General features: G+C 38.3%; 1 protein-coding gene across 3 annotated transcripts in view; it reads left to right on the plus strand.

Moving 5' to 3' along the window:
* The first annotated feature begins 3,280 nt into the window (after positions 1 to 3,280).
* Positions 3,281 to 18,394, plus strand: part of CDK8 (cyclin dependent kinase 8) — a 128,949-nt gene continuing 113,835 nt past the window's right edge. Inside the window, exon 1 of one of the 3 annotated variants that reach the window (XM_082700206.1) lies at positions 3,281 to 4,149. In XM_082700206.1, the coding sequence (XP_082556332.1) occupies positions 4,022 to 4,149 (128 nt within the window). In that variant the 5' untranslated portion in view covers positions 3,281 to 4,021. The remainder of the gene's footprint in view (positions 4,150 to 18,394) is intronic. The other 2 variants (XM_082700207.1, XM_082700210.1) reach the window with 2 other exon arrangements.

Here is an 18,394-nt window from a genome sequence, read left to right on the forward strand (position 1 = left end):
CCAGATGCCCCCAGCTTAAAGCCTTTGCACTCGCTGTACACCATCCATCCATGTGGATTACCCTGATCTCCCATCTTAGCAGGTTTTTCTCCTCATCATTCAGGTCCCACTTAAGTATTACCTCATCGAATCCTTGACCATCCAGGCAATCTGAAGTAATCTCCTTCGGGCTCACTTTCCATCACACTGCTTTGTTTCAGAAACTTCACTGTACCTAGAGCCTTCTCCCTTCTCCTGTGAGCTCCCCAACCCATCTTCCTCATCCCACTGAATGCAGGAGCTTTCATATTTTTATATGACCCTGCCCCGTGGGTGCACTCCGTGGGTCTAGGAATGGGCCCCCAACCTAGCTGGGCTGGAGTCCTTCCTGTGATTTTTAGAACTGGAGTTGAGAAACAGAGTCAGTTCTTCTCTAATGATAGATGTCTGATGACAAACTCGGCAACTGTTAGTGGTCATCTTTCCAGTCATGTGAAAATGAGTCTATAAGAACAAATCACATTCACATGATGAAGGAGAGAAATAAAGTTATTTTTGGAAGTGCTTTTCGGTTTTGGTCGTTTCTAAGTTTTAAAATTCAATTATATTCTGGATGCATATGGAGTCAATTGAGCAATTTTGCATTAGTATTTTCTTTGTAAAAATTTAAAAGGGTAGAGTGCTGATTGACCTAACTTGTTCTTTCTTGTGTACAACGCTACTCAAATGTAGATGTTTAATATGTGCTTTTTGACGATGAAGATGCTGAACATTCCACCTGCAGAATGGAAGGTTAGAAACTTTCTGCTTAAAGCGCACTCTAATATCAATCGAGAAAACAAAAGTGGTAGAGATGAGGGGATCAACTCTGAGAAGACCCACTTGGGCTTGTTTGTACATCAGTACATCATGTTATATACAGCATCAAATTCTTTTTGAGCACACTGCAAAAAATACACATTCAGAGGCAAAACAGAGGTAAACTGTTAAATATTTTAAAATGACTGTTCCCCGCCCCCCCCTTAAAGTCTATTTCAGCCTTTATAGAAATCAATCTAATTCAACACATGCTAATCAAATATAATTATGCATCCAAGTTCTGGGCACTTTAAGAGATACAGAGATGAGTAAGTCAGAGACTCAGTCATTAAGGTGTTCATTAAAGGACATTTTTTTTAAGTACATAAAAGAAATGGCTAAAATAAAAAGTAGCTGTGATGTTTCTACATGAGTTACAAATAAAGTATAATGGCGCCAGGGCTGGAGTAGGAGCTGCGGGTGTTAAAAAAAAAAAAAAAAAAGATTATATTCAGTTTTAAGAACAAGGAAAAGCTTCATGACTAAGTTAGGCATTTGAGCTGTACCTTGGAGGATGGGTAGGACTGCAAAGGTCAGAGATGGTATGAGGAAGCATCCAGCCTTTGAGGACAGGCCAGACAAAGGCATATTTGGCAGGATCATGAAGAACAATGTGCAACTAATGAACTCCTAGGACTGAGAGTAAAACGACAGAATGTCTGTCTCTTGGCATTGCTATTCACTGGATTTGGGAGGCTTGGGGCACAGTATGATCATTTTCAGAAATTTTAAGTTTGAAATGGCAGCAGAATATTCCCTTAGGCTGAACAGGAGGTAGCTGAAATGTGGGGCTGGTGTTTGGGAGGCATGTTAAGACTAGAGATGTTAAATTTAGAATGTAAATAAAAACCACATTTATGAAAAGCGTGAGCATTATTTGCACATTGTTTGGAATGTGAACCAATGAGGGTCAGAGACTCTGCACCATCATGACCTCCAGTGACCATATAAAGAGACATGTGATATCAGTATAACCTGAAATTGAAAATCAAATTGAAACGACAGCTCCATGTTCCTGATATGTTCAATTCATTAAAGTAACAGTTAAGTATGAACCCTCATTCTGTTATCTATAGGAAGCCCATTCTAAAAACAGATTCCATTCCTCAAGTTTTTGGAAACATAACATGTGCCTAGCCTTTCCTAGCTCATGGCTAGGAAAAGTGGCTCTGCAGGCCACTTTTTATATTTCATAATTGAATCTCGGGCTTCTGCCCTCTCTTTTCCTCCAAGCATGGACACAGGTAAGACCAGGCCGATAACCTGGAGATGACAGAAGGGCATTACCACACAGAAAAGAAAAACCCAAAATTGAATATTAGATGTTACTTCTCCTAAGACATTGGCCACCCTCCCTCAAAAGTCCCTAATGTCTATCTCTTCCTTAGCTCTCCATCCTGATGCTGTGTTTTGCTTACCTCAAACCACCATATTCTCCCAACCTGGAGTTCAGATCCTCAACTCCACCCTAGCTTCAGAGAGGGAAGAAGGCCGTTTTCAGCCCTAGTCCAAGGCTGGCTTCCTTTCCTGCCCCAGGATTACTGATAGAAATAATGCTGTTAATTAGATTGACTATGATAATACTATTTATGTCTGTGTATATGTATGTGTGTGTGTGTATACAAACATATACACACACATCACATTGTACATCTTAAAACTATAGAATTTTTTAAAGAGTGGGGAAAGGGAGAGGGATTTTTTTTTTTTTTTTTAAGATTTACGTCTTTATTTGTCAAAGAGAGAAAGAGAGCAAACAGGGAGACAGAGTGGCAGGCAGAGGCAGAAGGAGAAGCAGGCTGCCATCCGAGCAAGGAGCCTGATGTAAGACTTGATCTAAGGATGCTGGTATCACGACCTAATCCGAAAGCACCCGCTTAACCAATTGAGCCACCCAAGAGTCCCGCAGAGAGAGAGAGAGAGAGAGAGAGAATCTTAAGCAGGCTCCACACCCAATGCAGAGCTCAACCTGGGGCTGAATCTCATGACCCTGAGATCATGACCTGAGCTGAAATCCAGAGCCTTTCACTCATGTTTGTAATATGTGTCAATATGTTAGTATCATTATGCAGCCCTTATCAGATTGTGAACGACAAGAATACACCAAATAATATTCCGCGAGGTGTTTACAAACATACAGACTTTTTGATAATGATGATGCCTTTTAGCATCTGGAGTTCGGCAGGGGAACAAAATGTGGTTCTAATGCAAACTAGCCTCCCTCGCACGCAAATTTCTCTGTTTAATTTTATGGCCCAAATCACACTCTAGCGATATTGCAAAAAAATAAAAATTATTTTTCCTCCAAGCTATTGAAACTCAGCTCCCTTTGGACTACTGATCCCAGCATGCAACGTTCCCGTATTACCACTGTGTGGGGTGGAGTCATAGAAGGGGCGGCAACGGCGGTGGCCTGTGCATTCTGGGCATTGTAGTCTAGGGCCCTGGCCGGCGTCGGGACAGTCCACGTGGTGCGTCTGGCGGCAGCTTTGGGCAGTGGCTACCCTGCTTCTTGCACCGTGTCCTCGAGGTGCGGGCCCCGGCGAGACCGGACCGGCGCCGCGGACCAAGCTGCAGGGAGGCCCGGAGGCAACCCGAGCCTTCGCGACGTTTTTGCGACAGCCGTGGCCGTGTTCCGCGAGTCCCCTCCCTCCCTCCTCTCTCTGAGGAGGTACCGGCTGTTGTGCGGCGCTGCCTTTCTGTTTGAGTGTATGGGAGAGAGAGTGAGTGAGTGAGTGAGTGTGAGCGTGTGTGTGAGAGGGTGAGGCGTGAGTGCGAGTGTAAGAGAAGGAGAGCCGGCTGCGGCCGCCCCGCCGCTCCCCGCAGCGGGAGCAGAACGCGCGGCAAGAGCGAGCAGGAGAGCCGGCGCCCCGGGAGCCCGCGGGGACAAGGGCAGAGACGCCGCTCCCCACCCCCAGCCCTCGTCCCTCTGCTCTCCTTCGCCCGGGGGAACCTCCCCGTCCCCCCACGCTCTCGGCCGGCCTCTGCCCCGCTATCCCCCTGGATGTCCCCGGCGCTCTCGCGGGGCCTCCTCCTGCTCTTGCCGCATCAGTCGGGCTGGTGCTGCGGCCGCCGGGTGTAGAGCGGGCGGGTTCCCGGGGGCTGCGGCTGCCGGAGCTTCCCCGGTCCCCACCCCTGTCCCCCGGCCCCCCGACCCAGCTCCCCGGCCCCGGAGGCTGTGACAATGGACTATGACTTTAAAGTGAAGCTGAGCAGCGAGCGGGAGCGGGTCGAGGACCTGTTTGAATACGAGGGCTGCAAAGTTGGCCGAGGCACTTATGGTCACGTCTACAAAGCCAAGAGGAAAGATGGGTGAGTGTTTGTGTCTTTGCCAGTGTCCGCGCTGGGCGGCGCTCCCGCAGGCCGAGGCAGGTAGCCCGGAGGGAGAGCGGGGCGCCGGCGTGCCGGTCTCCCACTTCCTCGACACCAGCATCTGGCCCTGCTAGCCAGGTTTGGGGAGGAAGTGGTGTACGAGGGATCCAAACCCACTCGAAATCCTGCGTGCTGCTGCTGCTTCTGTGTTCTACTTTGGTGGCGAATAGGGAAAAGGAGCTTCTACTCTATGGGCTGTATACTTTTCAAGGGTTTCGGTTATAGATTTAAAAAAAAAAATTGTAGTAAAACGTCAGTTTAAATGATTTTCGGGGGGGGGGTTCGATTTATTATGGTAACCTTCTAGGAGATTTCCTCACGCCTCTGGAGTGACATCCATCAGTCTGGAAGGGAAGCTGTGATCCTTTCCCCCACCAGTTTGTAATTGATTTATTACCAAATTTGGATTTTATTTGGGGGAAAGAAAGCAGCAAGTAAATGTGATGTTGAAGAGTTCTTCGTAGTGATGATCTGTAACATAAATGTAGCAGTTGCTATTTAGATATCATTAACCTGTGAGTTTTAGATAGAACAATGGGGGTTTGGTGCAGGGTGGGTGGTGGGGAAAAAGGCAAGGGACAAATAGGGACTATTTTGTTCAGGCCTGTTCCCCCAAAATTTAGCAGTTGGCAATGAACTGTAAATAGCCTCTTTGCTTTAAATATTTTCCCCTAGAAATAACTTAATTAAGTCTATGACTGATAATGCTCCCAATTTAGTTTCTTAAGCAGGCAAGTGAAGTGTTCATTTTTTCCTTTGTCAGTAGATGAATGTCGTGTAATATTGACAAAAGAGAAGGCAATTCTTAGTTGAGGGGAAAATATATTTTATTAACTCCTTGTTTTCCTCTTGTTAAAACGTATGTTGTCTCTGTTGCCTTTGACAGTATAGAAAATTGCTCGGAAGGTAATGTCAGAGCTTATTATATAATCTTGAGATTTCAGTGTAAACAAAGTAGGTTTACTTGAATATCACTGTTAATTTGTTAGCTGCTATTCAAGGTTTAAAATAATTGCTTTTTTTCCACATTAGGTAGGAGGGTATGTTCACAACTATATTAGCACTGAAAAAATGAAACCATTCATAAAGCCGAAGTAAGTTGGGGGAGCCATATTTATAAATATTTTAATATTCTGGATACTGGAAAAAGAAGTGTTTATTTTAATTCAACATTTTTCTTAGATTTAGTGAGATCTTTTTAAAATAAAAAGGGACTTTTAGAGGAAGATAGTGATTCTAATAAATTGGGTATGTGCATTTCAGTGTTAATATGGAGCAGTTAAAGCAGGACAGATATCTGTAAAAGCTTCGGATTTGAAAACTTGATACTCTGTGTGCTGCAGATATTTAAAAGTACTTCTTAGTGGAATGGATAATCTGGTGACATTTGAGAAATCAGCGTCTGGAGATACCTACCGTTGACTCTGTTCTTTATACTTTTTATTGAAGAATTCCAGCATATTTTAAAAATGATCCTCATATAATATTTTTCCAAAAGCCTTAAACCATCTCCCTTTCCCCCAATATTATGTAATTTGGGGCATATTCAGAAAATCCCCAATCCCATGAGATTAGGTATAGTAGTATATTTGACTAGTCTGTCATCTGTTTTATAAAATTCTGGTGACTGGAAATTATTTTAATCTCTGAGAGAAGCCAGTTCTGTTTTCATAAATTACCGGTTTAAGCTAATAAAACATACATTTATTAACTTTGATTTTGTATTTTATTTTAAAACTATGGTATTTTTTATTGGCAAGTGGTACTTATAACCACATTTTATATCTCATGGTTAGGTTTATTTTAGACCAAGAATAATTTTAGAAGAATTAAACAACTTAAAAATAGCCAAATGTATAGTATGTGAACACTTCTTAGTCATTTTTGATAGCTAAAAAGTAGCATTGCTTATTGGAAAAAATAACTTTATTTTTAATTCTTTAGGCTTGTTTTCTAGCAAACTTTAATGATTTTGTTTATAAGATGAACCTTAAAAAAATAAAAAAGCATCAAATGTCAAGAGAGTTTTAAAATTACTTAAGACAGTTTTTGTTTTCCAGAGGGAATATTTTTGGTTTGGCTTCTTATAACCTCACTCTGGTAAAATACAGCTTTGTATTTATGAGGTTCTTTTGATCTTATGTCAGTGAAATGTAATTTAATGCATTTTAGTCCTGGTAAAATAAAATTTGTGGCTGTTTAATCTTTGTAAAAAGATGATGATGAAATAATTTGTTTCTAGTATTGATTTACTTTCAAATTAAATTATACATTCTGTAACTGAAATTGCAGTTTTACTCTAGGAACCCAGAGAATAAGACCTTCAAAGAGAATCCAGAGATTTACAATAAAATAGGTTTTGTTTAGACATATTTTACTATTAAAATTAACGTATGTAAATGTTATATCCTTTCAGTTTTTCAACAAGCATCACAGAACATGAATACATAGTAAAAGAATTTAAACCAGATGACTTAGCTTCTTAAATTATTTTTAGGAAACAAAACAGCTCAAAAGGTTGTTGCTTTGACTTAAAGAATTAATACTGTCCTGCTAGTATCCTATACTTAGGATAAACTCCGCATTATAGAGAATGTGGGGAAGGAGGAAATACTTTATTTGAGGCATGAATATATGTATCCATAAAGGTCTTTTTATAATTGTGTTAATTTCAGAGTTAAAACATAAGTACACAATAAATCTTGGAAATAATTTGTTCTCACTGTCACCATAAATGAGATAGAGTGTGTCCTTTGTGTCTGAACACCAAAAGGGTACTCAGTAGGAAGCAAGGAGATTCATTTTCTTTCTGAGTCAATTGCATTTCCTTTCGCAGAATTTAGGCAGCCAAACTCATTTTGTCCAAAAAATGGAAAGGTGCAAGAAGACAGAAAACAATTTGTATTTTTAAATTCTAAACTCTCATTATAGGGAATGGACATTTCTAGAATTTAAAAATCAATTTGAGATAAGAGTTTGATCTCTACAAAAGAAAAGCAAAAGGAATTCTCTTGAACAGTGTTGTCAGTTTGCTACACTCTATGTTCAGAAGAACAGATAATATATAATTGGGATTATGTGTGTTTCTGTGAGAGAGAGTAAGAACTATAAAGAAAACTTTTGTTGGGGCACTTTTGTAGGCAACCCTCAGATTAGTAGGCAGTAATATTGATAATAACTAAATTATTGAATAAGATCTAAGTTCTTGGCAAAGTCCTTTACGTTTATCATCTGTTTAACCCTCATGAGTACCATATCAGGTCAGTTCTGTTTTTCAGTTTTACAGGTGAGGAAACTGTAAGAAAGTTTAAATTAGTTAGAAAGGTTAAATTTGTCAATGGTCATACAACTGATTAAATGTCAGAGCTGCAGTTAGGGGTTACAAAGAGGTCTCTTACTCCAGAGCCCATGTGCTTAATCATTATGCCTTATATAATTAATATATTAAGGTAAATATAAACCTAGACATGGAGATTTGGTGTTTTAATGGGTCATTCAGAAAACATGAATACCTTATCATAGGACTAGGTTTTTCAATTAACTGGTATACTTTTTAAATATATTTCTGAACAGCCCTGGTTTTTCCCAGTGCCACGAGTATGTATGTAGGTATGTGGGTGTATCTATACATACACACATACATTTTATGTGTATAAATATACACACACATACATATACATGTGTGGAGGGAGAATCTAATAAGGCATGTTATGATAAGACAGTTCTTAATCTAGTGGGAAAAACTCTTGAATCCAAATTCAAAGTCAGTTTTCTAGTCGGGGAGACTAGAAAACTGACTTTGAGTTTGGATTCTGCCTCTGCTTACCAGTATGACTTGCCTTTTGTAGCCCTTGGTTTACTTATTTGTAAGAGTAGAGGATTTGAGTTGAAAATTTTAAGGTCTTTCCTAGTATTATGATTTCAGAAAGTAAAAATTATGAATATAAAATATACTTTTGCAAGATGAGGTAAACAGCCACTAAAATTTTACTTTAGACAATGATATATTTTTTTTTAAGATTTTATTTATTTATTTATTTGACAGAGAGATACAAGTAGGCAGAGAGGCAGGCAGAGAGAGAGAGGGGGAAGCAGGCTCCTTGCTGAGCAGAGAGCCCGATGTGGGGTTCAATCCCAGGACCCTGAGATCATGACCTGAGCCAAAGGTAGAGGCTTTAACCCACTGAGCCACTCAGGCGCCCACATTTTTATGTTTCTTGTGTCACGTCTTACTGTGGGTTCTCGCCAACTGGCTAAAAGAAGTTAGGTCAACTTCCAAAGACTTACCGGCTACTTTACCTGCCTTATACTGCTATAGCATTCCATCATCTTTAGCTCTGCAGTTGTTGGGATTTATAGGCTAGTGCTTGCTTCCACTTCTGTGAACCATTCATTTGGTGGCTAGCACAAGGGACTCTTCTGATCTAGTCTGCATGGGAGCTTTAATTCAGTTTTAATTCCTTAATTATGATCAGAACTTGGTGGAACCCTTTGTTTCCCCTGAAGGAATCTAATAGTTTTTCTTCCAGATATTACTGAATTCTGTATCTGTGTTCAATTTGTTTTAAATATTTCTTTAGATGTCAGAAATGCCAAGATACAAAATGTATACCCATTGTTGGGGATTTTGCATGCCCAATAGGGAGTATTCCTTATGACTTTCTAAAAATGTGATAGAAAGGGACTAGCAAAGTATTTACTATGCACTTTATGTCTGCTTACTGTTGACTTTATCTGCCCTGGGTATTCAGTGCATTCAGAGCCACTGGTTGAAACCACTTTGAGGTTTCATGTTTAAATTCCATTTTGTTAGTAGCAAGACTGGCAAATTAATTAATCTGGAATTTGTTTATTTGATTTTTAGTTTTGCTCTTTCTTTGAACCTTTGAAGAAATCTGTTCAGTCATTCATTAACCAATATTTCTTGGACCCCTTTATATGCTGAGCACTGTCTAAAGTATTGGGAATACAAAGATGAGTAAAATATTTCATTATTTGAGGAGGTATCTACTGGGGAAACCAATGTAAATAAATGCAGCAATGTAATAAGCACTATAATAATTAATACAAGGTGCGATTGGAACCCAGAAATGGATAGCTCCAACTGTTTAGGGTTTTCAAGGAAAGCCTTTCAAAGATGGCAAAATTTTGTTTGACTTGATGGGGAAGATCTCATCAGAAAGGGTGTTTTAAGATGACTCGGATAAAGAAGGGTGCTTTCTTATTGTCTGCTTACAGACCCCAATAGATTTTGTGTGTTTGAATTTTTCTTCTCACACATTACCTCCCCACACCTTTTTGCCTTTGAGCTCCTGCTGTGCGTGTTGTATTATGTACACACACTACAGATGGTCCATTGTACCCACCGGACATGATGACGTTTCCATTACTTAACAGCAAACACCTTAATTCTCTGTGTGGCCGTTTTCCATCACAAGAATGTTGCTGAATCAGAGTATGGGCAGCCTCTGAAATTCAGCTGTCTGATTTAAGAATGTTCTCTCATAGGTAAAGCTCCCATGGCAAAACTCCATTTTGATTATAACTCTAATAGCAGGTGATTTTAGCGTGGTCTCACCTCCATGAGGAGTAGGAAGCCAGAATTTTCTATGCTGCAAGATGGTGGTGACAACAGATTGGAGGGGGAATTTCTGTTGTTGGAATCTGATGTATGAAGAGATGGGAGGGAGGTGGGGAGATGGCTTCCAGCAGGCTGGATTTCAGCTAGAAAAATAGAAATAATGACAGATTATGATAAATTACTGTAGGCATTTGCAAACTTACCTGCTTTTTCAAAAATTATTTCTCTTAGCAAATGTGGTCAGAATTATCATGTATAAACATTTGAAATATGACCCATACGTAAGTTGCAACTGTGTGTACTAAATCAGTGTTGAGAAACAGATATTCTCCGTGGCTGGTGTCATCTTTCTTGTAGTGCCTTTTGCTGTTGAATCCAATCCTCATTGTCTATTCTTTTTTTAATTCTTTTTCTGTTCTTAGCTAGAGAATGAAAATCCTACTGTCCTTTCTTCCTTCAGAACAGTTTGTAAATCCTTTCCTTCACACAGCTTAGGTAGGCCTTGGTCATCTCTTTGTTACTTAGAAACTACTAAGATTTTTTTTGTCTTTAGGTATCTCTTACTACTTCAAGAAAGTTCTTGATGTTGTCACTAAAAAGTGACCTTCAGCTATTATTTTGATCTTGATGCTTGAAGACCCATTAGTGTCATGATTCTCAAGGTTCTTAAGTACAGTTGTTGTCAAAGTCACAAAACCATCCATTTGTAGTAAGCTGCCTTTACTGACGGAATTAATGTCATGTCCTTCAGATGTGTTATGGCAGGAAAAATTATTTTAAAAATTGAGATATGTTACATACCATAACAGTCACCCTTTTACTTTATTTTTTAAGATTTTATTTATTTACTTGACAGAGAGAGAGAGAGAGCGTGAGCGAGTGCACGGCAGGCAGAGGGAGAAAGAAGCAGGGTCCCCACAGAGCCAGGAATCCCACTCAGGGCTCTATCCCAGGACCCTGGGATCATGACCTGATGACCCTTAATGACTGAGCCACCCAGGTGCCCCTCATTCACCTTTTTAAAGTATACAATCCGCTGCTTTTTAGTATGTTTCCAAGGCTGTGCACTTACTTCCCCTATCTAATACCAGAACATTTTTATTATTCCAAAAAGAAGCCCCCTATCAGTTAGCCATCACTGCACATCCTTGTCTTTCCAGCTTCTGGCAACCACTAATATACTTTTTCTATGGATTTGGCTATTGTGGACATTTCATATAAATGGAATTATACAGTGTGTGGCTTTATTTTGTTTTTTACTTAGCATAATGTCTATAAGGTTCATCTGTGTTGTGCATGTATCAGTATTTCATTGCCTTTATGGTTGAATAATATTGCATTGTATGGATATAACACATTTTGTTTACTCATTCATCAGTTGGTGGACATTTGTGTTATTTCTACTTGTGCTGAAAATTTTATCTCCCAACTGGAGTGGGTTCTAACATTTAGGTTTGGAAATCCTAACTGCTTTATCTTAACATACAACTCCAATAATTCCCTCTTCACTCATCACTCCACACAACATATTCAGTCCTTCATAGAGGTATTATGTAACTACTTCAGTGTATATGTGGTTAATGTTTATATGTCCTTTGGGTCTTTCTGGTGAATGTTTATGGGTTAGATATTATAGATTTCCTCTAGGGCAGTAATTGTGTTCCCCTCAGTTCCTGGCACTTTGCCAAATGTTGACAGGTATTGAATGTTTTTTTTATTTTTGGTGTACATGAAATTCATAGTTGAAAGTCTTCCTTTTAAGTTCGCTGAAATTAAAAACTTGAGCATATTATAGGACACTAAAAGAAGAGCATCTTGTGAAAATACTCAGACAAGCAAAGTTTGAAACCAGGAAAAGAATTGAAGAAACCCAAAAGCCAGAGGCAGGGCAAACTTTGTTAATCATTTGAACCAAATATAAGTCCCAGGTATTTGAAAAATTGAACCATTACAAAGGATAAAGATATTTTCTGAAATATACCTTGTAAATAAATCAGTTTAAGAGGGGATCAAACCTATATTTATAAATTTAAGGAAAATATAATTAGTCTTGGGACCAGAGTTGACATTTTTGTTTAAATTCCATGGTTATTTGATATTTGAAGTTTAATTTTGTTGTATGAATACAAAATTATTTAGGCTACTACTACTCAAGGTAACTCAGTTTCTCCTCTCCCTAGACAGTTCTTTAAAATCTATAGTTTTATTATAGCTCACGAATTGTAACAAATAATCATTCCAAGGAGAGGAATTCTTGACATCATGATGCAGGGCTCAGTCTGTATGTTTCTAGACATCTGTATTTAGAGGCTGTTCAGAGAACTAAAGGGATTAAGAAAAAACTAAAACTTGTCCATCAGTGATATTATATTTTATGTTAAGCAAGTCATATTTCTGGGGAAAGCAGAGTTAAGTATTGAAAAAATGATTTTTATAAGGCTTCTGTTTTAAGGAAAGCCAATTGTGAAAATTTAAGTTCATATAGAATAAATTTATGTGGAGTTTTTTTTTTTTTTCATTTTCTTTAACTACATGAGCTCTCCTAGTGTATCATGGGACTCAGTTTGCAAAAAATTCAGTTCATATGCAATTTTTAAAATAATGTCAAGCTTATAATTTGTTTTCTAATGCTAACTTAACATTGAAGATCCTTTTAAATGTAAAATCAGATCATTCAGATATCTGACATTTCATTATAGTTTCTCTTTAGCTGTAGTTGTTTGTTTTGTTTTCTTTTTGGTAAAATTTTTAAAAATGTTTTTAATTTATTTGGTGACTATTTGCTGAACATCTAACATGCCAGGTTCTGTGCCAGATATGGGTGATTCAGCAGTTAATAGGCCATTGGTCCTTGGGGAACTTACAGACTTTTGAGGGATACAGGCAAGTAAAAAGGTAATTAAAGCATAGTGGGATAGGGCTGAGATAGGGGAAAATATATAGTTTGCCATATGGGTACCTGATCTGCTCTTGGGGGTTTAAGGATGATATTTCAGTTGCGACTTGAAAGATAATTAAAAGTTACACAAGTGAATGGGCAGTACATAAGAGTGAGTGAGTGTTGGGGAGTTACTGTGCAGGCTAGAGGGGTAGCATCTGGTTCTGGAAATTCTTTTTTTTTTAGATTTTATTTATTTATTTGACAGACAGAGATCACAAGTAGGCAGAGAGGCAGGCAGAGAGAGAGAGAGAGAGAGAGAGAGAGAGAAGCAGGCTTCCTGCGGAGCAGGGAGCCTGACGCGGGGCTCGATCCCAGGACCCTGAGATCATGACCCGAGCCGAAGGCAGCAGCCCAAACCACTGAGCCACCCAGGCGCCCCTGGAAATTCTTTATAAAGGAAGGGCTTCTATTTTGTTGAAAAGGGAGTGTGGTAGGGGTTGTATGGTGTGTAATAAATTTTAACTTAAATTATTTATTTGAATTGATCTCAGAAACTTTGTATCATGTTGTAGGTGGGAAGGCTAAAGTTCTCTTCAGGACCCTTTGGAACCACCACCGAGTAGCATTTATAGAGATATGAAGGAAAGATAGTATAGTGAGGGAATTGAAAGGATTTCAGTGCCAGATCTTAGAGAGTAGTAACAGGTGAGGTGAGAAGTATAAAAAATTAAGTTGGAGAAGTAAGTGGAGTCTTGGAAATCATGTCATGGACTTCGTACTTTATTCTGAAGACAATGAGGACCATTTGTAGGATTTTAAATAGATAGTAACAAGTTCAGATTAATCATTTTTAAAAGATTGCTTGGCAACACATTCAGAATAACTACAGGGAACATGGGGTAAGGAGAATGTGACAGTATTCTAGGTGAGAGAGGCTGGAATTAGGAAATGAACCAGAGAATGAGGAACAATTGAAAGGACTTGTTAATTTCTTGGAAGTGAGAGAGGAGGAAAAGAAGAACCATGGATGAGGCTTAGGTTTCTGGTGTGAGCAGCAGCATATTGCCGTTCACACAGATAGCCAAAACAGGAAGAGGAGCAAGTTTGTTTTGTTGTATTGAATTTTGTGTACCTGTTAAACATCTAAGAAGAAATGTTCATTAGGCAGATACATGCGAGAGATCTGGGTAGAGGTAAACTTGGGAGTTACCAGGTACTTGAAGCTTCGAGCGATCTTAAAATTGTCTAGGGAAAGTGTAGAATGAAAAGAGGTCCTAGATTAGAATGTAGAAAAAAATAATGTCCATCCAGGCCAATAAGTTGAGTCCTGAGAAGGAAGAGAAAACTCAGGATCAACCCCATCGTGCAACAGGATTTACGCAGTATGTACACAACAACTTGGAGAAAAACCAGGGCTTTGTAGGTAAAAGTATAACAACCAATTAGAGAGTGTTTTCAGGAGCGATAGGCATACTGTATGGCACACACAGGGAAGGGAGATGATGAAATGTTTGGGGTAAGTAATGTATGCCAAACAAAAGGAAAATTCAGTGAAAGATTTTTGGACCCTAGAGCTGAAATTATAACTCACTTTGTAGGTTTTATCCAAAATGTTTTGTGGTACTTTTATGGGTAGCTTTATCATTCAAGGCCAAGCAGTGAGAATCTTTACTTCCATCTTTGGTTCCACATTGGCTGTATTATTGAAGCTAAACCTGTAGATACTAGCTTGCTATTTCCTTATTTGTTCATTCATTCCATGCTATTCAAGGTAGTTCTTAATTTTTTTTAAATAAAATAGCTTTTTTTCCCCTCTGATTATAAGAGTGATATAGGTACATTGTAGAAAATTTGTAGTCCAGAAATGTATACAGAAACTAAAAGCCATAAAGACAGTTACTATTTTATCATCTTCACAGATAATGCTGTGAATATAAGTAGAGATTAATGAAATCTAGTGTGATCTTCCCTTTATTTCATTCAAGAATATTATGCATCTTTTCCCATCAGTAAATATAGCTATAATTAAGTTTTAATTATTATGGGCATTACGTATATATGAATATAAATATGTATCTAGTGAACCAGTTCTCTAGTGATAGAAAAAATTTAAGTAGTCTCCAAATTTTAACCATTACAGTTATCAAAGGGCCTTTTAGAAAATATGTATGCAGTGTCCTTGAAGTAGAATTTCAGGGTCAAAAGTTATATACTTTAAACAACTGTCTTTTTATTATCAAATAAGATAAGGATATGAAATTCATATATCCTCATAATAAAAAATTCAGTCAGTACATAAGGATAACTAGGAAAATCTAAGTCTTTCTTTTTAGAGTAATAATTGTCAGCAGCTCCTCATGTGTATACATAAAGAAGCATAGATTTTAAAATTTATTGTAATACTTTATTCATTTTGAGCATACCACACATGCATATGAGAAAGAACATAAATTTACTGAGTGCAAACTAAAGTGTTGTCATCCTGTCTCTTCCAGCCATTCAGGTCCTCTTTCCAGAGCTCTCCACTGATAGCTTTCTTGGGTATGGTTTGTGGGAACAAACATCTTTTGACTGTGTTATTGTTTTTCACATGCAACTCTTATTTTTATGATGTCACATTTATCATTCATTTCTTTAATGGCTGCTGGGTTATATGTCTGAATTAGAAAGGTCTATATGTCATTATCCTTAAACACAAATTGTATGATAATGTGTATATAATTCTGTTCCTTGCTTTTTTCAGTTCATATGTTTTGATGATCAGTATCTGTGCATATAACACAATTCATTTCATCAGCTCATCATCCTGTTTTATGGATGTAATATACTGGTCCAGTTGAAGGGCGTTTTGATTCCTTCACTTTTTCATGCTCCTTAAAAGCACTGCAATAAATGTCCTTTACATCTATCTTTGCACACAGCATTCTCTCAGGTGGGAGCACAACTTCCCAGGGCCCCAAAATTCCCCACAGAGTTATTTGCTGATACCACTGGCAAAGAGTAAAGTTTTTCCTGTAGCAAGAGAAGCTCCCTTGTTCTATCTATAGGGAGTGGCTTTCAGTGGTCCTAGAAATGTCATTATGCCCAAGAACAAGTTACTGTTAACAACCCTGGTACCCCAATGCAGGACTGGTGAAGTGCAGGTCAGTTTCTTAGGAATAAGTTCTAATAGGCCTGGATCAAGGCTCTTCTATGGGTCAGTGTTATGTCCTATAAAAAGGTTGCACCAATTACACATCTCCACTCCAATAACAAAACTTATCTGAAAGGAAGAAGTGGGAATAGATATAGTAATGATATGTTTGAATGAATCATGGGGGTAAATACATTGTAAAGTTGGAATTGTTTAGATTATTCTTTTGGAACTTTTGCTTTGAGTTTTCTTTCTCCACATAGTTCTTTGTATTTTAGATTACTTGTTGGGATAGAAAAAATTAAGAGCCACATGGATGTTTAAAGTTATAGTCATTATTATATTTACATCGTATGTTCATTTCATCGGATTTCTCTATTCCCACTTAATATTGCTGGTACACTTTATTCCTATTACAAATAACTAATGCTCTAGATGTGTTCTACCTCCAGCTGCTTAACATACTGACTCTTACTTAGATGATTCCTTCTCTTTCCTATGGCTTGGTTTTGGTCATCCTTTCATTCTCTGCCCAGCTTTGATCTTCACCCATCTTTTACTGTCTCCCTGTTTTTGGCTTGCTTTTTATTTTTTTATTTTATTTTATTTTTTTACATTTAGTTTATTTTTGCTTAAGTTCAGTTAATTAACATGTAGTGTATTATTAGTTTCAGAGGTAGAGTTCGGTGATTTGTCAGTTGCATGTAACACCCAGTGCTCATTATATCACATGCCCTCCTTAATGCCCATTACCCTGTTTACCCCATTCCCTCACTGCCCTCCCCTCCAGCAACCCTCAGTTTGTTTCTGATAGTTAAGAATCTCTGTGGTTTGTCTCCCTTTCTGATTACATCTTATTTTATTTTTCCCTGCCTTCCTCTGTGCTCCTCTGTTTTGTTTCTTAAATTCCACATATAAGTGAAATCACACAACAGTTGTCTTTCTCTGATTGACTAATTTCACTTATCGCAGTACTCTCCAGTTCCATCAGCATCGATGTAAATGGTTAACTATTCATCATCTGCTGACTGAGTAATAGTCCATTGTGTGTGTGTGTGTGTGTGTGTATGTATATACATATACATATATATGTGTATGTGTGTGTGTGTATATGCATACACCAAATCTTCTTTATCCATTTATCTATCAATGGACATGTGGACTCTTTCCATAATTTGGCTGTTGTGGACATTGCTGCTGTAAACACTGGGGGTAGGTGCCCCTTTGGATCACTACGTATCTTTTGGGTAAATAAATACCTAGTAGTGCAATTATTGGGTTGGAGGATAGCTCTGTTTTTAACTTTTTCAGGAACCTCCATACTGTTTTCCAGAGTGGCTGCACCAGCTTGCGTTCCTACCAGCAGTGTAAGAGTGTTCCCCTTTCTCTATATCTCCACCAACATTTGTTGTTTCCTGACTTGTTAATTTAACCATTCTGACTGGGGTGAGGTGGTTGTCTCATTGTGGTTTTGATTTGTATTTCCCCAATGAAGAGTGATGATGAACATTTTTTTGTGTCTTTGGCCATTTGTATGTCTTCTTTGATGAAATGTCTGTTCATATTTTCTGCTCATTTCTTGGCCGGATTATTTGTTCTTTGGGTATTGAGTTTGATAGGTTCTTTATAGATTTTGAATACTAGCCCTTTATCTGATAAAACATTTGCAAATACCTTCTCCCATTCTGTAGGTTGTCTTTGGATTTTGTCGACTATTTCCTTAGCTGTGAAAAAATTTATTATCTTGATGAAGTCCCAATTTGCTTTTTCTGTTTTACACTGATTTTGGTTTTGGCCTTGTGCTTTGTCACCTGTCTCAGGTGACCTCTGGGCTTACCTCCACAGACTGGGAAACTGGAGCTCCTGCTGTCAATGAAATTGCTTGACTGTGTGTTCAGCAGAGATAATCATCCATGGTAGATAAGCGGGCAGGTGATTATTAAGATAATTTTGATGCATTTCAATTTTGAAGAAACTTACAAAAAGTTTTAGATACTGTTATAAATAATTCTTTTTTCATAGGCATAATTTCTGCTGGACAGAATTTGGGAAGGTATTTACTCTGTATAGAGAGATACAAAGCTGAAGAAATTCACAAGCATTTTCTCTTCTTGTCTTTTTTTTTGAAGATTTGATTTAGTTATTTGACACAGAGAGAGAGAGCACAAACAGGGAGAGCAGCAGAGGGAGAGGGAGAAGCCGACTCCCTGCTCAGCAGGGAGCCTGATGCAGGGTTTGATCCCAGGACCCTGGGACCATGACCTGAACCAAAAGCAGATGCTTAACGGACTGAGCCACCCAGGCACTTGTATCTTTTTATCTTAAAATCTGTTAGTACAGATAAGTCCAGCTCTACTTGAAAATTTAAACCTGATATCCTGAAGTTAAAAGTTACTATTATCCTGTTTTAACCAAGACTAGCTGACTTCTGCATATCCTCTTTAGGCTTGTGACATGAGCTAGACTTGAGGTGCATAAGTGAAAAAAAATAAGGAAATCTATTAAAAGTAGCATATACTTCTCATACTTATCTGTTTCTCTTCTGCTTTTTGTTTTTTTTGGATTGGATCATTCAATTCTAAAAGGTGAT

Source organism: Mustela nivalis (genome assembly GCF_964662115.1).
Source record: "Mustela nivalis genome assembly, chromosome: 15".
Taxonomy (NCBI): domain Eukaryota; kingdom Metazoa; phylum Chordata; class Mammalia; order Carnivora; family Mustelidae; genus Mustela; species Mustela nivalis.